The 26,603-nt window shown below is 45.3% G+C and overlaps 1 protein-coding gene across 1 annotated transcript in view; it reads right to left on the bottom strand.

The window, feature by feature from the left end:
* Positions 1-26,603, bottom strand: part of B4GALT5 (beta-1,4-galactosyltransferase 5) — a 77,266-nt gene that overhangs the window by 6,950 nt on the left and 43,713 nt on the right. The window contains exons 2-7 of the mRNA XM_027558296.1: positions 15,705-15,839; positions 4,307-4,420; positions 3,240-3,364; positions 2,025-2,141; positions 1,151-1,338; positions 106-228 (exon numbers count right to left, since the gene is read on the bottom strand). Of these exons, the coding sequence (XP_027414097.1) occupies positions 106-228; positions 1,151-1,338; positions 2,025-2,141; positions 3,240-3,364; positions 4,307-4,420; positions 15,705-15,839 (802 nt within the window). The remainder of the gene's footprint in view (positions 1-105; positions 229-1,150; positions 1,339-2,024; positions 2,142-3,239; positions 3,365-4,306; positions 4,421-15,704; positions 15,840-26,603) is intronic.

The following is a 26,603-nucleotide window of genomic DNA, read 5'->3' as shown; positions in this document are numbered from 1 at the left end:
TTGAAAATTAAATACATGGCTTAATGCGTCATATTCCTACTAGACAGTGCTGGTCTGGAGAGCCTAAGGGAGTGTTTCTAGAAGACATCAGAAGAAGGGCAATACCTGTTCCACAGGTCGTCGTCTTCTCCACCCCACCCCCAGAACGCGTTAGGAAAGCCGTTGATCTTCCGAAACTGTTCCACTGTTAAGCCGCTCACTCCGCCAAAGAACTCAGTATAAGGAAGCCTAAAAGGAGATGTATGGCATCAATTATCCGTGCATGAAAGGGTGTTCTCTTTTTTCCCCCTAGAACAGGCCATCTCATGGGAGAACTAAGTCTTAAGTAAAGCAATACTCTCTGTGCTACTGCCCCAAACCACCTGAAATGGTTTCCTCGGGCCAAATGCATCAACCCAAGTAGCTAATTAAATTTCTTTTCTCATTTTTTTTTTAAATCACAGCTTTATTGAGACAGAATTGACATACCATACAACTTACCCATTTATTATTTTAAAAAAAATATTTATTGATTGATTGGTTTGGTCTGAGTGTGGCAGGTGGGGTCTTTGATCTTTGTTGAAGTATGCGGAATCTAGTCTCCTGACCAAGGATCAAACCTTGGTCCCCCACATTGGGGGCATGGAGTCTTAGCCACTAGACCACCAGAGAAGTCCCTAATTTACTTATGTAAGGTGTAAATTCAATGGGGTTTTTTTTATATATATTCATGGAGATTTGCAACCATGGCCACAATCAGTGTTAATCAATTTCATCACCGCCCCCCCACCAAGCAGCCTTGCACCCGTCATCAGTCACTCATTTCTCCCTACTCTCCTCAACCCTATGCAACCACTGTTCTTCCTTCTGTCTCTGCAGATTTGCCTATTCTGGACATTTCATACAAACTGAATCATATAATACTCGGTCTTTTGTAGCTAGTTTTCTTTCACTGAGCATATAGGTTCATCTAGGCTGTCACATGTATCAGTACTTCATTTCTTCTTATTGCCAAATAGCATTCCATCATATGAATGGATATACTACATTTCGTTTATCCATTCATCAGTAGATTGCGATTCACGTTGGAGCTAATTTGATTTGGTCATCCTTGGATCTTTCATCATCCTTCTAAATTTAACCTCTTTAATTAAAAGGAAATGAAACTCACAGATACATATACTTATCCAGTTTAGTCGCAAAATGCCTTGGCATCTGTCCACATCCGTAATAGTTACGATCACTTTCTGGTATGTGATCCACGTCGTGAAAAATTAGGCAGTCCCAGTCCAAGTCCTTCATTGCTTCTTGAAAACCCACATTAAAAAGCATGGCTCGATTAAAGGGTTGGGTGCCAACCTAAAAGAAGCAGAACTTTATTTTTAAAAGGACTCTTGAAGAAGAATCTTTGCTGCCTCAGCCCTGCCTAAAGGAGACCTTATTGAGAGATCACTGGGCTGGAAGGGAGGTGGGTCCTGCCTGGTTCATCACTGACTCACCATCACTTGACCTCTGGCCTCAACTTCCTCAGGAATAAAAAAGGGTGATAAGGATAAACCTAAGCCTCTCTCTCCAAGGCCGTTTGAAGGCACAGTCAGCTGTGTAACGGCATTTAGAAGGGTACCCAGCCCCCTACACGAAAGGAAGAACAACATGGCCATCTCTACCTGCAGCCCCTTATCTCCTGGGTCTGAAATGTGAAGACAATACCCAAAGCAGTTCCAGGAAAAGCAGCCCACAAGAGGCCTCTGTTCAAGGGTAACGAGGTTCCAGGCAGCACGCAGACCTGCTGGTCCTGAACATCTCCACCAGCCCACAAGAGGCCTCTGTTCAAGCGCAAACGAGGTTCCAGGCAGCACGCAGACCTGCTGGTACTGAACGTCTCCACGGAGGAGCGCAGGACGCCCTCTGCTCCCTGCCCCCACAGGGCCACTCAATTGTGAGTTTTCCATCTTATGGGCTCTTAACCCCAAGGATGGATCAGCCTGAAGCTCTCTCAACTGTAGTCTTGGAAAAGAAAGAAGAGGGAAGAAAGAGCCACTCACTTGCTCCACCACATAAAACGCAAACCGCAGGCGCTGGCGCTGGAGCATGGGAATGAGGTGTCGGAGCAGGACCGGGAGGTGCTCGTGGCGGTTCCGGAAGGGGACGAGGATGGCCACCTGCAGCGGGTCACAGTGACAGAGGCCGCCCAGTCAGCGAGCTCCCTCGACTACTCCCACAGCACTGGGGCCCGGCCCGCTTGGGGGGCTCCGGCAAGCTGCCTTACCCTCCACTTCTCTGCAGTCGCCCTTTTGTCAATAGTATCTCCTGTCTCTCTATTCTAGCGCAGCTTGTTTTAGAACAACGTGGGTGTGCTTGTCCCAACCACTAACTAAGAGATTAGGAGGGGAGGTGAGATGTCTTAACACTCCTTTACATCAGAGCAAAGCCTTGTTCTGTGTCTTGTATATTCTCCAGGAAAGAATACTGGAGTGGGTAGCCATTCCCTTCTCTAGGGCATCTTCCCAACCCAGGGGTTGTCCCACATTGCAGGTGGATTCTTTACCATCTGAGCCACCTGGGAAGCCCCATATTATCAACACATGTACTAAATGAATACTTTTAACCGACATAAAAAAACACTTATATATATATATTTAACGTTGATCATTAAATTGACTTTACATCCCAGTGATGGGGTGGAAACACTGCTTTGTTCCAGATCCACTTTGATCACTGCTGCGCTATAGCATCCACAGGGCTGGCACGGAATAAGCACTTTACGCAACACTTGTTCAAAGAATTGACTTAAGCCACTGTCATAAGCTTGAGCCACACTACTGATGTCTCCTGATTACAGTCATGCAGAAAAAAACTAAACAATTCTCATAGTCAGGCTAGATAGTTCTGCTTTTTACTCCACTAAATTCATGGCAACAATGCCAAATAAAGCATAAAGCGCTGAATTTGTGAAGATGGCTTCTGCAAATCTATCAGGAGAGACCCACCACCCGCCTCCCCCCACTGCTTAGCCAATATTCCTGGAAGGAAGAAAAAGGGTCCTGGTTCAGTGATCAGAACAATGCGTATGTCTGCGGCTACAGCAAAGTCCTCAGGGAAACCCACTCCTCCAATATGTTTCCATCAGATGCAAATCCTTTGCAATAAGTGGTAAGTAGGGTGCAAATTACCAAATGTCAGAGTGAAATCCATGGTGATTCACATGACAGCAAGTGCCAGGGAGGCTTCCCAGCACCTGGGGTCTGACCCCACCCTACCTTCCACCGAGGCACACAATCTGATGGCTTCCAGTGACCGCCAAGCTTGATGGTTGGGTCTTTAGAGAAGAGTTCATGGATGGCATCCATTCCAATCTCACTCATGTTTATGTCTATCGGGCCCTCTGAACAGAGATGGGGGAAAAAAATTAGTAAGAGGCCACGAAATTCCTACATTCAGGGCTGTAATCTCTGGAGTGGTTCAGTGCTTCTTCAGTGGGCTGTGTTTTTTAACAAGGATGGGGGGGTCCCTACGTCTGCTTCCCAACCCAGTGGGTTTCAGTTCATCCCTATTACTGGGTAAAGCAGCAAATCAGGAAATAAAGACTTGGAAGTTCTGCTTCTGCCAAGGATGTAGAAAGAAATGAAGACCAAGTACAACAGCAGCTGAACTTCTCAAAGAGGAAGGAGAAAAGCAGCTGAGCTTGGTAGCATCTCTGTGTGCTCCTGAGCCGAGTGCAGACATGCTGCCCGATTCACTGATCAGTGACCCTAACTGGTCATGGCCAAACTCAGAACATGCATCATCTCGAACTCAAGTCAGGAAGAAGATAGTCCAAGAAGCCCCAAAGCACAGGAAAGGTGTAACAGTACACTGTCATTGCTTTAGGTTACACACGAGATTCTGAAGGAAAGAGGAAGGGAAGGGGAAGAGGAAAAAGGAAGAGAAAAAAAAGATGCAAGAATTTTTCTTAACCAGCACTTTGTTAAGAAAATAACTTCCCTCATATTAAATGAGTTATACAATCAGTGTGAGATTTATAGTAAAAGACAAAGCTGGTTGCCTACACTTTCTCAAGGATATCTTAACAGACCTCAAGTTACAAAGCAAAGAGTGAAAAATGTGGTGGGAAATGGCACCAGGAACATAGGCAGCCCTGCAGAAGGGCTGGAGAGGAGCCAGGACACATGCAACCTTCATAGTTCCTATTTCCAAGGGCCAGGAGTTTATAATCTCTCTGTAAGTAGACATATCGAGAGATCAGGAACACTCTCCCTTTTATTTTAATCAAACAGAAGGACATCGGTTTTAAACGCAGAGGAAGATAAGCAAGCACTCTACTCACTCATGGAAGGGAGCCTTTCGGGACAGGTATGGTTTGCAAAGTAGGTGAAGTCTTCAGGAAGAAAAGTCGTGGTCTGTAGGAAGGATTCGCTGTGGTTCAAGTCGAGAGGATAATCTAGAGAGGAAAGAAAAGAAAAGGCAGCTCCGATTGGTACAAGTCATCATCTCTGCAATTCTCAGATGTCCACCAAACAAGGATTTTTCTAAGTCATTATCTTTCGGTGAGGCAGGATGCTGACTTAGCCCTTCAGCTAAAATTTCAATACATCAATAGAAATGTTAATCAGATGATACTATTTCACCAGTGTTTCTATTCTTACTGTTATTATAGTTTTATATGCAGTCAGTTCATAGTCAAACAACCTTGCAACATAAATAAAAAAGAGAAACCAGCATCACCTCCCATGTCTTTCTGAAAGGAAATGTCCTCACTTCTGTTCATCAACTACCTTAGTATTTGGGGCTTCCCTGATGGCTCAGATGGTAAAGAATCTGCCTGCAATGCAAGAGACTTGTGTTCGATCCCTGGGTTGGGAAGATTCCCTGGAGAAGAGAATGGCTACTCACTCTAGTATTCTTGCCTGGAGGATCCCACGGACAGAGGAGCCTGGTGGGCTACAGTCTATGGGGTCACAAACAGTCGGACACAGCTGAGCAACCAACATGTACGTATATGCATACCTTAGTATTTATCTCCATCAGCCTATACAGCCAATCTTTTCTTTTTTGGGCAGTGTCCTTTTTTTCTTTATTGCGGTATACTTGCTTTACAAAGTTGTGTTAGTTTCTGCTGAACAGCAAAGTCAACCAGGTACCCATTTACATATATCCCTTCTTTTTATGGATTCCTTCCCATTTAGTTCAGCACAGAGCACTGAGCAGCGCTCCCTGTGCTTCACAGTCATCCATTTCATGCCTAGTTATCAGCAGTGTGTACGTGGCAATCCCGGGTCTCTCAGTCCACCCACACCCACCTTGGTGTGTATGTATATCACTCACCTAGAGCCAGACATCCTGGAACGTGAAGTCAGTGCGCCTTAGAAAGCCTCACTACGAACAAAGCTAGTGGAGGTGATGGAATTCCAGTTGAGCTATTCCAAATCCTGAAAGATGATGCTGTGAAAGTGCTGCACTCAATATGCCAGCAAATTTGGAAAACTCAGCAGTGGCCACAGGACTGGAAAAGGTCAGTGTTCATTCCAATCTCAAAGAAAGGCAATGCCAAAGAATGCTCAAATTACTGCACAATTGCACTCATCTCACACGCTAGTAAAGTAATGCTCAAAATTCTCCAAGCCAGGCTTCAGCAATATGTGAACCGTGAACTTCCTGATGTTCAAGCTGGTTTTAGAAAAGGCAGAGGAACCAGAGATCAAATTGCCAACATCTGCTGAATCATCAAAAAAGCAAGAAAGTTCCAGAAAAACATCTATTTCTACTTTATTGACTATGCCAAAGCCTTTGACTGTGTGGATCACAATAAACTGTGGAAAATTCTGAAAGAGATGGGAATACCAGACCACCTGATCTGCCTCTTGAGAAATTTGTATGCAGGTCAGGAAGCAACAGTTAGAACTGGACAGGGAACAACAGACTGGTTCCAAATAGGAAAAGGAGTTCGTCAAGGCTGTATATTGTCACCCTGTTTATTTAACTTATAATGCAGAGTACATCATGAGAAACGCTGGGCTGGAAGAAACACAAGCTGGAATCTAAGATTGCCAGGAGAAACATCAATAACCTCATATATGCAGATGACACCACCCTTATGGCAGAAAGTGAAGAGGAACTAAAAAGTCTCTTGATGAAAGTGAAAATGGAGAGTGAAAAAGTTGGCTTAAAGCTCAACATTCAGAAAACAAAGATCATGGCATCTGGTCCCACCACTTCATGGGAAATAGATGGGGAAACAGTGTCAGACTTTATTTTTCTGGGCTCCAAAATCACTGAAGATGGTGACTGCAGCCATGAAATTAAAAGACACTTACTCCTTGGAAGGAAAGTTATGACCAACCTAGATAGCATATTGAAAAGCAGAGATATTACTTTGCCAACAAAGGTTCGTCTAGTCAAGGCTATGGTTTTTCCTGTGGTCATGTATGGATGTGAGAGTTGGACTGTGAAGAAGGCTGAGTGCCGAAGAATTGATGCTTTTGAACTGTGGTGTTGGAGAAGACTCTTGAGAGTCCCTTGGACTGCAAGGAGATGCAACCAGTCCATTCTGAAGGAGATCAGCCCTGGGTTTTCTTTGGAAGGAATGATGCTAAAGCTGAAACTCCAGTACTTTGGCCACCTCATGCAAAGAGTTGATTCATTGGAAAAGACCCTGATGCTGGGAGGGATTGGGGGCAGGAGGAGAAGGGGACAACAGAGGATGAGATGGCTGGATGGCATCACTGACTCGATGGACGTGAGTCTGGGTGAACTCCGGGAGTTGGTGATGGACAGGGAGGCCTGGCGTGCTGCAATTCATGGGGTCGAAAAGAGTCGGACATGACTGAGCGACTCATCTGATATATATATATATATATATATTTATTTATTTATTTATTTATTCTATGTCTCTATTTCTGCTTTGCAAATAAGATGATCAGTACCATTCTTTTCTAGATTCCACATATATGTGTTCATAACGTACGATACTTGTTTATTTTCTGCCTGACTTCACTTTGTATGACAGTCTCTAGGTCTATCCACATCTCTACAAATGGCACAGTTCTGTTCTTTTTTACGGTATACAGTTGATCTCGATGCTTTGTTTTTAGGTCTGTTAACTTCTCACTATGGGGGATGAAGATTTCGTACCCTTCCTCCCCTGCCGCCACCACACACATGCCCTTCCTATCCTCCAGTAACCCTGCAGTCAGACATGCTGATTGTGGTTAGGACAATCTTCAGTATTTCTATTATGATGATTCAATACGCATTCTCTGTTGCTGAGAAATGTGGAAAGGATGATTACATTTCCTTTCCTGCAGTTCCCCCCCCTCCCTCCCGGACTGTCTTGTTTTCCTGTTTGCTCTGTTTTACGTGGAATGATGACAGTGGGTGTCTTGCCCTTCGCCACTTCACTTCCCCTCAAGACACAGGCATCGGGTCTTCCTCTTGCTATGAAGGTCCAGCGCCTCCCAACCCACTCCAACGTGGACGGGTGTTCCTGGGAGCGTGATTCACTCGGGCTACTCTGGGATCTCCCTTCATCAGTGGCCAGGGGAGTCCATTCATCTCCCTAGAGTGTCGAACCTCAGTTTTCCTAACTTCAACTTCTTTGTTTTCACTTGGTAAAGCACAGTCTTCCAGTGGCTTCCTAAAAGCGGGGAAACGGAAGTGATTTTGAAACCTTGGATATCTGATTATTTTTATTCTTCCTCACTTGATACATGGGTTTTACAGAATTCTAGGCTGGAGATAAATTTTCCTTTGGAATTGTAAAGGTGCTGTTCCACTTCCTTCTACAGTCCCCTGGGCCTGTAAGTCCAAAGTCATTCCAATTCCCATTCTTTGTAAAAGGTAACAGTAATTTCTTTCTGGAAGCGTGAAGAACTTTCTCTTTGTTCAGGAAATTTGATATTGGTGTGCCTGCCCCACTGCGTTGGCAATGTAGTGGCCTCTGAAGTCTGGGGATTCAAGTCCTGTGCAAGAATTTTTCGGAGGTATCACTGTGGTGACGATTTCCTGCCTTCTGTACTCTGGGCTCTCTTTCTAGAAACAGAAATATGACTTAGATGTTGGGCCTCCTGGCCCTATAATTTTCTCATCTTTTCTACCTGACTTTCTATCCTGCCATTTTTCTGCTCTACCTTCAGAGAGATTTCCTCAATTTTATCTAGTCCTTTTAATTATCATTTCCTGCTTTTTTTTTTATTTCTAAGTGTCCTTTTAATTTTCCGAAGGTACATCTTTTTCTATATCTTGTTCCATGTTTACAATCCTTTTCCTCTGACCCTTGAGAACATGTGTGCTGGTTAAGTTTTCTCCTCCCAGCAAACTGTTTCTTCCAATTTGTTACTTGTTTTGATCGCCAGCACAGTGACGCTTGGCCATCTGCTAACATTTAAGAGTGGGGCTCGGAATCAGCTAACTGGAAGCGTCTGGATGGAGGTTCTTCTTTGGAGGGTGTTCTGGTCAGAGGTTTGGATGGGAAACCTCCAGGGTCAGTATCTTTGGATCTTTCTTCTTGGTCCGGTCAGGTTTCCCAGAGAAGTCATTCTAATCTCCTGCCAGAATGGTACAGTCTTTGTTACAAGCATCCTGAAACAGGAGGAGGAAAAGCTGGGGGCACCCTGAAAAAAGCCAGGTGCCCCAGCTGACAGGCCCTCTGTTTTATGATCTCTGGCTGGGGGTTATCAAGTCTCCAGTACTTTGCCAGGCTGGGGGATAGAATATCGGGCTGCTTTTTAAACAGCTTTCAACCCATCTTTAACTTAGTTGCCACCTTTATTTTTATCTCCAGAAATACCTGATATTCTAACTTCTGAGCTTCTGAGCGATTCTGCGGTATCAACTATGGGGTGGTTGGCTTTCCTTGTTGCACATTAGCAGTGAGTTTTCTCAGGTCTGTTAAGCCCTTTATCACTGGTCCATCTGCTTTCCAACTTCCATCATTTTTTGAGGTGGTCTCCTTTCTTGCGCTTCTCATTTTTAAGGGTTTACAGCACTAAACACACATACATACACACAATATCTACTGTTATTTCAGTGATGTCTTTATTGCAAATGCCTTTTTTCTAGAGGGAGGTATGAAGGGGGTCCTCCAATCTCTTATCTTTTTACAGATAAGGAAAGTGAGGCACTGTATACAGAACTCCTATGAGGAGACGTGCCTGGTGCGAGTCTGAGACCTGATTAAACTATGGGTTGATGACCTTGACATTTGTCCCTATTGTTTAGTTGCTCGCTGTGTCTGACAATTTTGTGACCCCTGTGGACTGTAGCCCACCAGGCCCCTCTGTTCACAGGGTTTCCCAGGCAAGAATACTGGAGTGCGTTGCCATTTCCTTCTCCAGGAGATCTTCCCAACCCAGGGACTGAACTTGCACCTTCTACATTCTTTACCAGTGAGCCACCAGGCAAGTCCCATCTCAGAAGATGAGAGGCCCCAAAATACGTGGTGGTTAGTTTTTATGGGCTTGGTATTTCATGGGCTAATGAATGGGAGGATTATTGCAACTATTTTCGGGAAGGGGTGGAGATTTTCAGGAACTGGGTCACTGCCCACTTTTTGACCTTTTATGCTCAGCCCCAGAACTGTCATGGTACCCATGGTTTGTCATTCAGCTTGCTGATGAGTTACAATGAACCACACTGAGGCTCAAAGTCTAGCGCAAGTCGACTCATCCACCGTCTTGGATCCAGTTGGTTCTAACCAGTTTATGTCGTATTCAACAGCTATGTCATTCTTCTAAAGGCTGTGCCCTGCCCCCTTCCCTCCTGTTTCATCAGCAGCAAGCAGGAAACAAAAGACCACTTATTTTTTTTCTTCCAGCTACTAAATTAATAATGTCATTGTTAAGAAAGCCTCAAATATACAAGTCCTAATTGAAAGTCCATAACCTTGCCCTACACCTTGGAGAACCCCCACCCCACCAAACCCTAATTCCATCAATTCTAATTTTCAATTCTTTACGTAAAAATTTAAACAAAATCTACCTTCCCACTAGCAGTAGAAGCCTTTTAAAGTGGAAGAGGCAGAGAAAATTAATTGCTCATGACATGGCAAAGAATCAGACATGACTGAAGCCACTTCACACGCACGCACGCACGCACGCCATGGTAAAAACTGTGTCTGCTTACTGTGGGGCCCTAGTTCTCTTCCTCCAGCTGCCTGGAAATGGGAGGACTATATTGCCTACTCTCCTCAGGGGTTCCAAACACCAATTTCTTGGTCTTCTAAAGTACAACCCAACTGAATGAGGGAATCGTTGAGAGAAAAAGCCAGCCTGCTGAATTTCTATGACCATGATTTTACTTTTTAATTTAAATCTAAACCATATTGAACCAAAACATGTTCTTCAAGCAAGGGAGGTAGGCACCAAAGAAGGCAACTGTTTTTATAACAGAGGACATGCTTCCTACCTGTAGATTCAAACAGCCTACTTGGTCAACTCTGCTTTACATCAGTGGTTTGGCAGTCCTGGCTGAATATTAGAATCATCTAGGAAGCTTTTTACCCACTCCAGTACTCTTGCCTGGAAAATCCCATGGATGGAGGAGCCTGGTAGGCTGCAGTCCATGGGGTCACTAAGAGTCGGGCACGACTGAGCGACTTTACTTTCACTTTTCACTTTCATGCATTGGAGAAGGAAATGGCAACCCACTCCAGTGTTCTTGCCTGGAGAATCCCAGGGACAGAGGAGCCTAGTGGGCTGCCGTCTATGGGGTCGCACAGAGTCGGACTTGACTGAAGTGACTTAGCAGCTTAGCAGCAGGAAGCTTCTTAAATATCCTTGTGCCCAGGCTATACCCTAGACTTATTAAATAAGAACTCTGGGCGTGAGGTGCAGACATCGGTATTTTGTAAAGCCCCCAGGGAAGTCCAATATGCACTCAGGTTTATGTGGCTACCCCAATATGTGGGGGTGCTAAAATTCTGCTTTCTCCCTCAAACTACCAAATCCAGCTGAGTGGGGACTTCACAGTGCTAACCAACAGATCCAGGAGGAATCACTACTTTCTCTTCCCATTTGCGAAAAGGCCAAGCACCTCTCTGTTTGAAAAAAGTTGGGGGGGGGGTGGAATACACATACACTCACACTTAGAAAGATGTCATCCGGACATCTTTAAAAGTACTTGTAATATACAAAGAATCTGCATTCTTTGGGATTTAGCCCACTTAAGAATGACTACCTGCTGGGACAGGAGACATTACGACTATGGATTGACCACCCAAAACCAGAGAGAAGGAAGTTAAGAACATCCACCTACTTGAATACAGTACAAAACATCCTGGCAATGACTTTATCTGTCTACAACAACAGACCTGTTTTGAAGGATGTGGGCAAGAGGACGTTTTTCTGAGTATGTAACCACAAGGGGACTCAGGTCATCAGTGTGGGGACTCAGGTCATCAGTGTGGGGAGGTTGGTGTGTATGTGCTCGTGTATACAAAGGGAAGAACTGTCTCTCTGGGTAGAATGGTGCTTGGGAATTTGTATTTAAGAATGAGAAATGCCAGGCCACCCCACCACTCACCTCAAACACATGAGTAAAGTGGCTGGCCTGGATGAACCCAGAGAATTCTCTCCTGATGCCAACAGTCTCCTGAGCATCTCTCTCAACCACCCAGAGCAAACCGTGCCAGACTCGCAGTCTCACATACCCATGGCTTTCGGTGACAAGAAGCTTCTCCACGTCATTCCGTGCATACGCAGTCGTTTTAGTCATGCCCCATCTTCTGCGACCCCATAGACTCCAGCCCACCAGGCTCCTCTGTCTGTGGAATTCTCCAGGCAAGAATACTGGGGCAGTGGCCACTCCCACCTCTAGGGGATCTTCCCGACCCAGGGATAGAATCCGGGTCTCCTGCATTGCAGGTGGGTTCTTTACCCACTGAGCCACCAGGGAAGCCCTATTTCAGGCTATTTCCAGGTCACGGTCCTGATCTCTTAAGGTATGTTCTTTTTTGGCAGCAGCCTTGTTTGCTTTCAAGGGTAAAGAAAGCTGGCATTACTTCAACTATACACTAAGCTTTTCAGCCACACTTGGCCTCCTGAAGACCTCTGAACGTGGATGTGTTCAACAGCACTTTTTTCGGGGTGGGTCAACACAGTTCACAACTATCTCAGCCAGGCCACTCTCACCAAGCCCCTGGCGAGAGTGGCTGGGTCAGCAGTGATGGTCATCTGGCTATCTCAGCAGCTTTAGGTCCCAAACGCTCTCTCTGACTGTGCTAGGCAGAAAACGACTTTGAAATGAATTTTAAAAAAGAGTTGGTTTTTACTGGATAAGCTGCAATGAAATGATGTTTCCTCTTCAACATTTAGTCACCAAGGATGTGCCAATAACGCAGAGGCCAATCAAGATGGTAATCTCAGATCTAGGTTACAACATTTAAAGGTGGGTTTCCTTGTTAAATCTATCCACTCGTGCACTCAAAAATCATTTACTCTGTGCCTCCTGAGGCAGGGTACCAGGCACAGGGGGCACAAAGACGACACAGGCAAGGAGGGCGCTGCTGGGGTTCAGAGGTCAGTGAGTCCCAACCCCGCCATGGCGTGGAGTCCTAAAACTCGCATGCTCTGACCCCTTTGCCCCTAAAATGGGGACACGGCAGTTATCTTCCTGAGCTCTCGTGAGGAGGCCATGAGATAATGCAAACAAAGTGTGAACCCCATCATAATCAGGTCCCAACGACAAAGACTTACAATTTACGAGGAAAAGAGACACGTTAAACTCAAAATGGATGCTTACCTAGTCTGACCCAAGTGATGCCGGGAAGAGTGATTTTAGCGGATGGTTCTTTAGAAGGAATGATACTGAAGCTGAAGCTCCAGAACTTTGGCCACCTCATGTGAAGAGCTGACTCACTGGAAAAGACCCTGATGCTGGGAGGGATTGGGGGCGGGAGGAGAAGGGGACGACAGAGGATGAGATGGCTGGATGGCATCACTGACTCGATGGACATGAGTTTGAGTGAACTCCGGGAGTTGGTGATGGACAGGGAGGCCTGGTGTGCTGCGATTCATGGGGTCGCAAAGAGTCGGACACGACTGAGCGACTGAACTGAACTGAATTTGAAGATAAACACGTGCAAGTTCAAATAATAATGGGTCCCTGGATAAGCTTTCCAAGAGGCTAACTCACTCTCTGCTCAGCTTCTAGGGTGACAAGCCCTCAGGGAATTAACATGAGCTTGTGTTGCAAGACCGGCAGTGGCGGGGGGACAGAGACCTGCTCCACGCCCTCTAACTTTGAGAGAAAGCAGACCAGCTCGTCAATGGCCCAGCGAGAAGCCCCAGCACGCTCTGCCCTTGGAGAGGCCTGAATACTCGGACAGAGTAAAGGTCAGGATACCATACTCGCTTCGTTATCCAGAGTGACATGGGGAAAGAGCTCTGAATGGCTTCATTCTTCAGTCAAGAGAGTCATCACACAACCAGAAGCAGGTTTGGGGCGGGATTTAGGGACAGTCACGTGACCAAACCACACCAACACCCCCAAGATTACGTGTACATGGGAAAAATGGAAGTAAAATCCTGCCTACCCAAGGGAACCATATGCAAATCAAGCGAGACGATGAGTGTGGGATCTTTTTCACACTGAGTGCCACAAACGATGAACCGTGCTCAGCTTTTCCCTTGACTTCAGGAGCTACAGTGACTCCTCTTCTAGGCACGGGGCAGGCCTCAGGCCATTCGTCCTGAGGCCATAACGTGGCTGGAAAGTTCTGAAAAGTTGACGGCCTGCTCTTTGCAAACTTTTAAGAAGAAAGAAGGGCTTCCCAGGTGGTGGTTAGTGGTAAAGAACCCACCTGCCAGCGTAGGAGACCTAAGAACCACAGGTTGGATCCCTGGGTTGGGAAGACCCCCTGAAGGAGGGCATGGCAACCCACTCCAGTATCCTTGCCTGGAGAATCCCCATGGGCAGAGGAGCCTGATGGGCTAGAGTCCGTGGGGTTGCAAAGAGTCGGACATCTCTAAAGCGACTTTCAGCATGCACGCCAGAAGAAAGGAAGTATCGAAGCTTATCAGTTTACTAATCTGTGGTGCTTGGTCACTGCTAAACCGGCCAGCAGGGCAGACTGATACATTAGGACGTGGTCAGTTCTCAGGACTGAACTTCCCTTTCAGAGGCAGTGCTTCCTCTTGAGATCCCAACACCACAGAATTCTCATTTGCAACATTTGCAAAGCAATTACACATTCTTCAGTGAGTTCCGGATAATCTTAGAACTTACTAGAGAGGAACAAAGGGTTGAGTTGGAGCAAAGTGTTTTGAAAAATGTATGTGTTTTATAATTCTAGGCTTGAGTGAGATCAGTAAGAAGCCGCAGGGAAAGCACATTAGTCCTCAGTTAAAGAAATAAGAGGTAAATCATGAATTCGAAGTAAACTGAAATTTCAAAATCCATTTTCTAAATAAAAACCATCCCTGGCTGGAGATTGGAGATGCTTCACGAAGACCCATTTAACCATCTGGAAATACTTCCTCTGTTCAATTTTTGGAAGAGTTAAAAAGACATAAAAAAAGACAGCTTTCTCTCAAAAAGAACTTGCTATGTATAGTCTTTTGTAAAAAATAGCTAAAGTCAAACCTACAATTCAGGTTCAAGTTCTAACAATATAATGTTAGGCAAGCCATCTAACCTTGGTGTTCTTTTTCTCTTGTTACATAATTAGCACTTAAAAGATAATAAAAGCTACAGGTCCAAGTTCCAAAAACTGAGGCGGAAATGTTCAGTCTGGGGTCTGTCACTGCTGCTAAGCTGAATAATCTGAAAAGCCTTCTTCAAAGCTAAATGAGTCTGACCACCAAACACGGGCATGCAACTGGCATTCAACCACCAGGTGAAAATCACACCTGACCAAGGAAGGCAAACTAGGTGATCCATTCAATTTCTCTTCCTGAAGTCACTTTTATAATTTGTGGAACCTGTCCCAGACTGCCTGATGATTACGAAATGGAAGTTTGTTAAGTTTCAACTAAAGCATTTAGACACAACAAGGTGAACCGGGCCTACTGGGCTGGCCAAGTTCGAGGAGCATCTGAAGGAAGGGACGAGATGGTGCAATTCTTCCTGTGTGGCCGCCAGGACCAGACTAGCTCTGAAAGCACCGTGGGCACACCAGCACCACATGGAGCGCGAAAACAAAACCAACGAACCCCGCAGCGCTAACCCGTAAAATAACTGCAGGTCAAGTCCAACCAACAAACCCCGCAGCGCTAACCCATAAGATAACTGCAGGTCAAGTCCAACCAACGAACCCCGCAACGCTAACCCGTAAGATAACTGCAGGTCAAGTCCAACCAACGAACCCCACGATGCTAACCCATAAAATATGTGCAGGTCAAGTCCAACCAACCTATTTTTCCTCACAGACTGTATGGATATATTTTTTGAAATCAAATTATTTTCTAAATATTTTTGGTGCTCCTGCCTTTCTGGTGCCCTAAAGATACATGCTTAATCTGCCTACTTAGGGCAACTACACAAAAAGGGGGGCTCTTGAAAGATACTCTTCACGAAGTGAAAGTGGAGTCAACTGGTCACCCTTAACATACTGTCCACAGAACAAACAAGGACTCCTTTGGCAAGAGCTTCTTTTGATGATAACCTAAGACTCAGTCAAACCTTCCCCTCCTCCACAATGCACGTTTTTTCCATCGAAGAGAATTATTTGACACACATGTCCCTCTTCTGGGAGGAGACATTCTGAGCAGACCCCCTTTACTGAAACACACCTGAGTCATTCACACTGCTGTTCCTCTTGGCGTAGGCGCTCCGGACCACCTGCTCGTACACCTGCGCGCCAATGGTCCGCATGTTGTCCCGGATGAGGATGCCTTGGGCCTGCATCATGAAGAGGTAGGTGTTCACTGTGGAAACAGAAGGGGACAGAAAGGGGGTTAATTCAGAAGCAGTCAGTAACAGAAAACACACCAAAAAACTGCATTACTCTGAGTTTCTTTCCTTTTCCCCCTTTTCTTTCTGAAACGTCTTTAGGCGCTAAGGTTCTACAAGGCCATAACTTCTCTTTTCCATACTGGGTTCTAAGTTTTCAGGGCACTGATCTTCCTTGGGTAGCTAGTAGGACTTAGGGGAATATCTATCCATATTCGACAGCTTTAAAAAATTATATTCTACCTGAACTTCAAATACCCAAGCAGTGTTCTAGCCCTGATATGATCAGAAAGACCTTTTGGATCAATTAAAACATTCTGAAAAAGATCTCTGCTCTTTTTAAATTCACATTCTCAGACTCACTGGTTATCCTCAGAGAAAGGAAACCACCAACTGCCCTGCCTTCTGGAATCACTTAGATGTAGGTCTGGTCCTGGCTATCTTTTAAAAGCAGTGATGAAGGCTCCAGCTACTTTTTTTTTTTTTTTTTGCACTATTTGGAGAGAGAGAAGATAATGAAAGAATGCTAGCAAATGCTAGCAGTCCTCACTATCCATCCGCCTCAGCCCCAAAGTTCACAGCAATGGAAAAGGAGCAAGTGGCTTGATCTGGGTGTCAATTAAAACAGATTTCCTTCATGATACATAAAAACATCCAACCATCATGTTGTGCATCTGAAACTAAAAGAATGTTATATGCAAGTTACAGCTCAATAAAAACAAGGCGAAACAAACAAAAACATATACTCAACAGATTAACTGCCCAATCACCATCATCTTTGGAAAGCAACCTCCCCTCGGGTTTTCCTGAAGTCTCTCTACAGCATGAAATTAGCCCATCTCTAGTATAATTCCTGCACTCTGTCTGCAATCTCAAATGCTATGTATTTGAAAGAAACTGTAAGGTTTATAAACATAGCTTCTTCACCAACCATTCTAATTTATTCACGTTTCCCTCACCAGTCACTGTGAAAGGGGCTGAGGGGACGGCATGTTTCTAAGTCTGGACTCTGGCGTGTGCTAGGGCTCGTCTGAACACTTGGCTGACCTCCAACCAGGCTCCAGGCAGGTACGCAACAGACAGCCCCGGCCTCTCCTCCAGACTCAATCCACACGGCCTCAGGCGGTCCTGGCTCTTCAGCAAGACATGTTTTGTGGACACTGTCTCATTATTATCACAGCGTCCTGCACATAATGGGCAGTAAATAAGGACTAAGTGGATGAAGCTTAGAAGTCAATTTATTTCCAGCTACGTGGTCGGTGCTTGTGCTGGCGATGGGGGGCGGGGACGGACAAGTCATCCGGCACAACGCTGGATGTGGAAAGCCCCAGGCGGCCCACAGTAACCGGGATCTAAAAGCTTTTGATCTTCTCTAAGGTAAACCCAGAGCCGTCGAATAATTAACAAGAGAAGTCAATGTTCAGAAATGAGGGAGCAGTTTCACATGAGGCCTGGCAGTGACCGGAAGACAAGGGCATGCTTAACTCTTGGCGTGGCCAGAGAGATCAGACACAGTGTTAACTCTCTTGTAGCATAAAAAAGTTTCCCGGGTCGGGGCGGCAGGGGGTGGGAGAGTCGGGGGAGGAACAGCTTCAAATCCTCAAAGAAAGTACAATGCTGTGAAGCCTCAGCAAACAAAGAGCAGCACCTCACTTTCTATTTACGAGAGAGCAGCTTGCCTGGCCACAGTAGGCAGGCAGTTAAATCTAAGATTTAAACTTCATCCAGTATCGTATTTCTCATGTGGTTCTGCAGTAAATATATATTTTTTCATCACTTAGGCTATATATTATGTATATTATACATATTACACCAAATCTTCCTTCCATCCCCAGCATACTATTAAACCAGCTGTCTTCAATAATATAAAGACAAATATTTATTGAACACCTGTGTAAAGCTGTCAGGCACTGCAAAAAATACACACTACCTCTTTTCCCCCAAATTTCATCTTCTCTGAGCTTTTTATCCTCTCCACTGTAAAGAATACCATTGTTAGCCCTTCTTTAAAAAACTCTAAACCTATGACTGATCCATGTTGATGTATGGCAGAGAACAATACAATATAAAAATAAATAAATGAGGGGGGAAAAACAACAACTCCCTCCCTATCTAGTTCTGTTCGATTCCCCTAGGGCTGTTCTCAAACCTTTCCCTGCCTATCACCTGGAGAGCCGGTTCCTACACCTCCCACCCACCCCCAGACCCTAATTCCCTAAGTCTGAGTGGCGCCCATGAACTTGCACTTGTAACAAGCTCACAGGTGACACCCATGTGGCTGGGCAGAGGAGCACGTTTCCAGAATCACCGCTCTAGGTAGGGAACTTCAGCTACATAATCAGTAATAGTGAGTAACACATATTGAGCACTTAAGTCTTTATCTCACTTAATCCTCATAACCTAAGAGGCAAGTAATACTATCCGACTCAGGGTTGACTTCTAGGCTTCAGTTTCTCCACCTTGCTTTTCCAAGGTCACTGAGGGATGGATCTGAACCAGGTCTAACTATGCTCTAACCGCTAAGCTTAAGAACTTGCTCATCCGTGTTCTAGCCACCTGTCCTTCAGAGATTTCACACCCACATGACTTAAACTATAGCTCTTAAGAAGATGGCAATCAAGTCTTTATCTCCTACACAAAGCTGCGGATCTTTCTTAATTACAGATATACCCACACAGCTCCTCCTCAAAAGCCTTCTGCATCTCTGGCCTTCGTGCCTGGGCTTCTGCTGATCCTCAATGCTTCTGCTCTCCCTGTGGCCGTGCAAATCTCATTAATCCTTCAAACCCCAGTGTAGCTACTTCTCCAGGCTTCCCCTTCTAGGATTTCTGTGGTATTCAAAAATGTGCCTTTTGTTTATATTTTGTCTTAGTTTGCTAACAACTGTCTCATGTGTTCATCTTGTCATTCAATTAACAAATTACACAAACCACATATTATTGATGCTTTTTGTAAACTCTCCACAGGAATTAGCAAAAGGCTGAAAAAAAAAAAGCCAGAGAAGCAAATTTTTGCCAAAGAAAATAATCACAGATTCATAGACTCAGGGTTGGATGGGATTTTAAAGAACACTTTTCAATACCTCCTCAGACACACCACCCAAAAACTGTGTCTTCTGAGAACGCAGTCAGTCTGTACATTAGAGCCATCTTCAGAAAAAACTCCACCTTGGGTTGGGTCCAAAATGTTTTCCAGCCGCTTTTAAGCACTGGTTCTCATCCTGCCCTCTGACGGAAGAGTCAAGTTCCTTTCCTACCCTTCAGATATCGGAAAACAGACACTGTCAACCAGGCTCACACCCACCCCGCCTAACCTGTAACTTCATGCTAAACAGCCCCGCTTCCTCTGTTAACCACCCTACCCGCTCTCTTCCTGGAATCACCATGACTTCACTCACTGTCCTGGGCTGCTCTGGATTTCAGCCCAGGGGTCCACACTTGACGAAGAGTGTGTGGCCCATGCCGACAGTGAGCCAGGTGCAGTCTGATGGGCCCAGAGCCATCTGTTACCAAAGCGCTGTCAACAATTCGAGCCCCCTCTTGGAGATGCAAATATGCAACAGCTCAGAGCCAAAGAAATCCTACGACAGAGATGCTGAATTACCTAATCCACCGTTGCCCAGGGCAGCTCCCTTGCCCTGTGATACATGCTAAAATAACATTTACTACAAATTCAGGCTTACTTGTAGCTTTTTTACACTTTCATGAGAAACGGTAATTACTGTCCTGCCCCCGCTTCTAGATTGAGGTATCTCCTGTGATCATAACTCAGCTGAGAGAAATAAGCCCCTTTCAGGTTTACATAATCGGAAATTTCCATCCAGGTGCCCATGGAGGCAGCCTTGGGCCACGGTTTTAACTGGAGAGCTTCCGGGAGCAGAGCAGTGGGCACCCTAATGGAAAGGCATCCTCTCCTCCCTCCATCAGAATTCCAGGCGGCCTCCACATCCTTAGGAGTCAGGGAACACCGTTCTCACTTGAACACACAGGTTAATAAATGACTCTGACTCATAAAAAATTCCTCACTAGATAATGAAATCTGACATTTCAGCTTAAAAGCAAAATAAATTGACACAATGAACCCAAGAGGAATTGACACAATTAGAGGAGTCTATATACTGGAGTCTATATACTTAAAAAGCTCATAATTTTAACCTAAATGTGTATCGTTAATGTTCATTACATCTGGCTGGGTAAGGTAAACAGAATTAAGAAAGCCATCCCTTTTTCTTGACTACCCTTTAAAATCTGTGTCTTAACGCCAACACCCAACACGTGTGTGTGTGCACCCCCCATTCCTTTCCGGCTTTATTCTTTTATTTAACATATGACACCTTTTCTTAATCTGTCGTGTTATCTCCCTCTAGAATGTGAGCTCGGTGAGGGCAGGATCTATGCCGCTGGTGGCAGGAACAGTGTGTCTGGAACACAGAGGATGGAGAATAAGTACTTGAATACATGAATATCTAAGTTGGGACAACGAACAGTGGAGCCTTCTGAACTCAGCTGTGCATGGATATGGGATTTCAAGCTTTTCTCTTGTGATTAGCTCTCTACTCCACTATGAGAGGAACTTAAAATGTTTTGAGTTAACCAGCTTCATTACATGAACCTGGTCACGAAGAAAAGTTCAGCAATTCCTTTGTACCAACCGAGCAGAGCTGCCAAACAGATAACATTTTCCCTAAAAATGTTCTCTGGTACTCTCGCTCCTGGTAGCTCAGCTGGTAAAGAATCTGCCTAAAATGCAGGAGACCCCGCTTCAATTCCTGGGTCAGGAAGATCCCCTGGGGAAGGGATAGGCTACCCACCCCAGTATTCTTAGGCTTCTCTGGTGGCTCAGCTGGTAAAGAATCTACCTGCAATGTGGGAGACCTGGGTTCGATCCCTGGGTTGGGAAGATCCCCTGGAGAAGGGAACGGCTACCCACTCCAGTAATCTGGCCCCAGAATTTCAAGGACTGTATAGCCAAGAGTCGGACACAACTGAGAGACTTCACTTATGCTTGGTCCCCGCTAAGTTGCTTGGTTTTGTAATGCTCCTTAACACACTGCACTGCTGCTGCTGCTGCTAAGTCACTTCAGTCGTGTCCGACTCTGTGCAACCCCAGAGACGCCAGCCCACCAGGCTCCCCCATCCCTGGGATTCTCCAGGCAAGAACACTGGAGTGGGTTGCCATTTCCTTCTCCAATGCATGAAAGTGAAAAGTGAAAGTGAAGTCGCTCAGTCGTGTCCGACTCTTTGTGACCCCATGGACTGCAGCCCACCAGGCTCCTCCGTCCATGGGATTTTCCAGGCAAGAGTACTGGAGTGGGGTGCCATTGCCTTCTCTGACACAGCCACTAGAAGAGATCAACTACAACTATATGCAACCACACGGATGCGTCTCTCATGCAACACATGAATTCTATGTACACAGGGCCTGAAAGAGGCATGACTAATCTGTAGTGTCAGAAGCCTGGGAAGAGGTATCTAGGGCAGGAGTGGGGGTGTGTTGGGGGGGTGGTTTGGGAGGGGGCTTCTGGTCGCCTTTTATTTCCTGACCTGGATACTGGTTTCACAGGTATACTCCTTTTGGAAAAAGTCATCAAGCTGTTCATTTATTTGTGCACAATTTAATATGTATGCTACACTTTGATAAATTTACCAAAAAAAAAAAAAAAAGGATTGAGGAAAACCCATGAACTAATTTCTAGGATATATTGTTACCTGGAAAAAAGCAAAGAGCAACAGCGTGTACGTATGTGTGTGCAGGGGCATGCACATGCATGTATGTCTTATGCTGATACAGAAATACGGTGAACTTTTAGGCACATACATATTTTATAGGAAGAAAGAGATGAAAGGCAAACCAGGTAAACATTATACCCCTGCCACGTGCCAGGAACCGCCCTCTACTATGTGAAAAGAATGGTAATTATAAATAAGATGCAGTCCTTGCCAGAATCTTGAGTGACAGCCAGACAAGGAAACTGCAACCGGTGCTCACTGTGAGGGAGCCCGGGTGAGGAGCTATAGCTCACACCGTGAGGGTGGCGGGGTGTCAGAAAACACTCCCGAGGAGAGGTGACCTCTAGGAGATGATCTAGAAGTAAAGAACGCTGAAACAGGGAAGGGAAGGGCACAGATGCAGGGGCACACAGCGAGAAAGAGGCATCTGAGGAACGAAAAGCAGTTGGGTATGGCAGGAATGAAGGGTACGTATGGCAAAAACAGGAGGCTGGGGTAGGCGGGGTGGAGAGGAAAGCAGAGGGGAGCGGATCACAAAGGGCTTTGGCACTGTACTTAGGGGCCTGGCATTGAAGAAATAGTCCAGGATCAGATTTCAGGGGGGCCAACTAGTAGGAATCAGTCAAAACCAGCGAATACACACTCCCTGCTCAAACTCACGGCTCTGAATCAAAGACTGAGCTTTTCAGCAGACAGAACTCAGCTCTTTAACAGGAGGAACCGCTTTGGAAGAACTGAACAAGGCACCGTACGCAGAGTCCCATTTGGTTACTACAAGTTGGGTGCCAAATCTCACCAAAAATATATTTTCGCTCTAGATGAAGCAGCAGGAGGAATCATTCCTCTGTCTGCCAAATCTTGAAGTGGGCAGATGGAGGGAAGACGTCAGGATATAAAGCCAGTACTACTGATACTGGTCCCATCGCTTCATGGAAAACAGGGAAAAAGTGGAAGCAGTGACAGATTTTATTCTCTTGGGCTCCAAAATCACTGAGGACGGTGACTGCAGCCACAAAATTAAAAGACGCTTGCTCCTTAGAATGAACTCTATGACAAACTTAGACAGCGTATTAAAAAGCAGACACATCAGTTTGCCGACAAAGGTCCATCTAGTCAAAGCTATGATTTTTCCCGTAGTCACGTGCAGATGTGAGAGTTGGACCATAAAGACACTTTGGCTGAGGGCCAAAGAATTGATGCTTTGGAACTGTGGTGCTGGAGAAGACTCTTGAGAGCCCCTTGGACTGCAAGGAGATCCAACCAGTCAATCTTAAAGGAAATCAACCCTGAATATTCACTGGAAGGACTGATGCTGAGGCTCCAATACTTTGGCCACCTGATGTGCAGAGCTGATTCATTGGGAAAGACTGAGGGCAAAAGGAGAAGTAGGCAGCAGAGAGCAGATGAAATGGTAGAGAGCATCACTGACTCAATGTACATGAATCTGCGCAAACTCCAGGAGATAGTGAAGGACAGAGGAGCCTGGCATGCTGCAGTCCACGGGCTCACAGAGTCAGACACGACTGAACAACAACTCCTGATACACAGCTGGGGAGAGCTCGTGGGGGCGGGGCGCAAAGGTGAGTCTGGTGTCCAGTGTGGGCCCATCAGACTAGGCGTTTTCTGGGGATTGGCTCACGTCTGGCATCTTTCTTCTGAACACCTCCTACAGCCCACCCAATGTGTGATTTCTAACAGGGTCAAGTACATTCCAGGAAAAGAATGGAACAGATCTATGAACCAAGGCTTGTACCCCATTCACATTCATGTGACTTCAAAATAAAGGATGGGGAAAGGGAGAGAATATAAAGGGAACAGAGCAGAAAAGGAGTACACAGAAGAAAACAGGAAGGCCGCTCACTCTCTCTTCCTGCCCCCGTCCATAAAATACCCAAAGGAGACACAATAAAAATCAAGGGGAAACAAGGACTGAATATGTCACGGGAGTGCTGACGTCAGGAAGGCCGCTCCCTCCCTCTTCCTGCCCCCGTCCATAAAATACCCAAAGGAGACACAACAAAAATCAAGGGGAAACAAGGACTGAGTATGTCGCGGGAGCGCTGACGTCTGCTTTCTGTCATGCTAGATCAGCTGCAGAACTCGCACAGCCTTTCTGGACCACGATTTTCTGAGATAAACCAGAACCTGAAAAATAAACTGACTGCTCCCCCCCAGATCAGACGGTCAGTGCCCACTGCTCCACACACAGGTGTTCTGTGAAGAATGAGCCAACTTATTCTGCTCATAAAGAGATGGATTCCTGTAAAAAGCAATTCGTGTCTTGAGTCTGTGTGCCAGTGCCTTTCTAAACGCTTCATGCCTTATCTCATCTCATCCTCACAGTAAACGGAGAAATAGGTTATTACTCTCATTTCATAGATGGAGGGACTGAGGTGTGGATAAGTAACTTGACAATTTGGAGCCAAGACTTCCCAACAGCTCTTTGCCTCCAGAATCCAGGTTTTTAGCAAATATGTTCCCTTGTCTCCCAGGTTCTAGACGCCCAGGGACGCTGCTGTCATCACACTTTGCTCACTGATTCTTTCCATCTGAATCTTTACGTCAAACTCTTATAAGTGACTCGCCTCCAATATTCCACTTCAGTGGTGATACCATTGATTATGGCATAGTATGGTACATCCCCTAACATTTTATTAAAATTGTTACCAGTTTGAGGCTCAAGAATGAATCCCAAATTTCTGCTTTTCAGATCTACTTAAAATGCTGGATAATCATACTATACAGACAGAGATGAAGATCCAAAATTGTGGGTACAGTGACACGCACTGAAGAAGGAAAAGAAAGCTGTTTTTTTAAGACACAAGGAATTTTTTTTTTGACAATAAATTTACACCCTTTGGCACATCTATTTTAATGTTCTGGAGCAACTGTGTGACAATTTTCACACATAAAGTATTTAAAGAAAATGGGGGGCTGGCAATGAGACACATTAACCATAAGGAATCCCAACAGTTATTTGAGGAGAAAAATTTCATTTGATGAATTTTTTGCTTTCCCGGTTGTTCCCACTTGAGGCAGACAAACCACCAAATCAAACACAGGTTTTGTTTTCCACCCTCTCTAATTATTATCCCCAGCTATTCAAAAAAAAAAAAGTCCAAGTGGTAAAAAATTAACAGCTTTGAAATACCCTGTAAACATTTCCACTGACCTGTTAGTCTGTTATCTGTTAAATTATTAAACTGTACATGAGATTAGAAATGAAAGTGCTGCCTGAGAGATATTAGCTAGCTGAGTAGCCTACGGTGGTCGCTTAACTTCAGCTTCCCACCCCCAATTTTTCTTCTAAAATTTTAAGTTCTTAAAAAATAAAAAAAAGAGTATTTATTTATGTTACGGCTGTGCTGGGTCTTTGTTGCTGCGAGTTTTCTCTAGTTGTGGCGACCTGCTACTAGCACAGCTACTCGAGCTGTGGGGCATGGGCTTCTCGTGGCCACAGCGCCCCTTGCTGCAGCTCACGGCTCTGGAGCACAGGCTCAGTAGTTGTGACACATGCACTTAGTGCCGAAGCACGGGGGATGCTTCCCAGAGCAGGGATCGAACCCGTGTCCCCTGTGTTAGCAGGCAGATGCTTAACCACTGGACCACCAGGGAAGTCCCTCCCCCCATATTCTCAACAGCATGGTGAGTTAGCAACCTCCAGAAACACACACATGCAGGAGAGGCTGAGCAAACAAGGATGTCCAAATTTGTCTCAGAGACGATCAAAAATGACCTTTCTGGGGCCGTTGGCACTGGGTTGCCTGCACAGACTGTGGCCGTGCCCTGGGGGTAAATGTGCAGAGTGAGTAGACGTGTCCCGGGTGGGAGCCTGACTCTGCCCACCTCCTGGGCCTGAACAAGGCTCTCTGGCCTCAGTCCCACCGGCCAGAGAGCAGAGCGCCTCCTGTGGCTACTGACGCCTGGCCTCTGTACGAATGCGCTTGGGTGACACCTGTTCACACAAAGAAGCTTTAATGGCGCTTTTCATTTTTAATGGCGCTTTTAATGGTACGTTTTCCTGGTACCATCCCACCCCCAAGACTAGTCTTGGGTGGTCTTGATTCTTTCCCAACTGATACATATAAACTCTTACCATGATCCCTATAAATGTGAGCTTATCTCTTCCAGCAGGCTATAAATTCCTTACCAGTACAGACTGTCTTACTTCTTCTCCATCTACAATGTCTGATAAATAGGAGACACTTATCTGTTTATTAAATTAATGAATTACAGCTCAGCACACAGCTTGCTGCTGTGGCCATTTGGTGGAGGAGCCTTGTTTTCTCAAGTTAGAAGCAGACTGGTTTTTCTGCAACCATACAAGAAAGATTCTCTAAGCCAGGAGATGACATAATGAAACTGATACCTGACAAACTTTGCTGGTGTGAGTGTAAATCAGTATAACCCTTTGGGAAAACTATTTGCAAGTTCAACAAAAAGCCGTAAAAATACTCATATTCTCTGATCTAGCAATTTTAAGGCAATTATCTGAAATACGAGGACATTCTACGCACAAAGGTTTTAATTCTGTTATTCCTAAAAACAAAAACTTGGAAAACTCAAAAACTCAAAAGCAACAACTAAAGAACAGATATATATACCTGGAAGAATCTTGTACAACCTTAAAAGTAAAATCTATGAAATGTTATAAACAGAATAAAGGTAGAAATTCTTGCAGTAACCAAATCTGTTCAAATTGATCCAAAATTATGAAGTTTCCAGAAGTACTGAGAATGCCTTTTTCACACAGCACCTATGTAATGTCTAGGAACAACAGCCTCTAGGAATGAATGCTGCCTTGGGACATGGTCTTTTTCTTTCATTTTTGTAAACAATGATCGTACATTTATATGGGGTGAGGCGCACAAAAACAGAACCAAGCTTTTGCCTTATTAAGGATCCCCCCCTTTTTCCTGCTCCAGACCCAAATAATCTTCCCAGTTGCTGCTACTGCTGCTAAGTCGCTTCAGTTGTGTCCGACTCTGTGCGACCCCATAGACAGCAGCC

The sequence above is a fragment of the Bos indicus x Bos taurus genome, chromosome 13, assembly GCF_003369695.1.
Source record: "Bos indicus x Bos taurus breed Angus x Brahman F1 hybrid chromosome 13, Bos_hybrid_MaternalHap_v2.0, whole genome shotgun sequence".
In the NCBI taxonomy this organism is placed as follows: domain Eukaryota; kingdom Metazoa; phylum Chordata; class Mammalia; order Artiodactyla; family Bovidae; genus Bos; species Bos indicus x Bos taurus.
The sequence above is the reverse complement of the archived record's forward strand: the minus strand, read 5'-3'. Positions and strand labels throughout refer to the sequence as shown.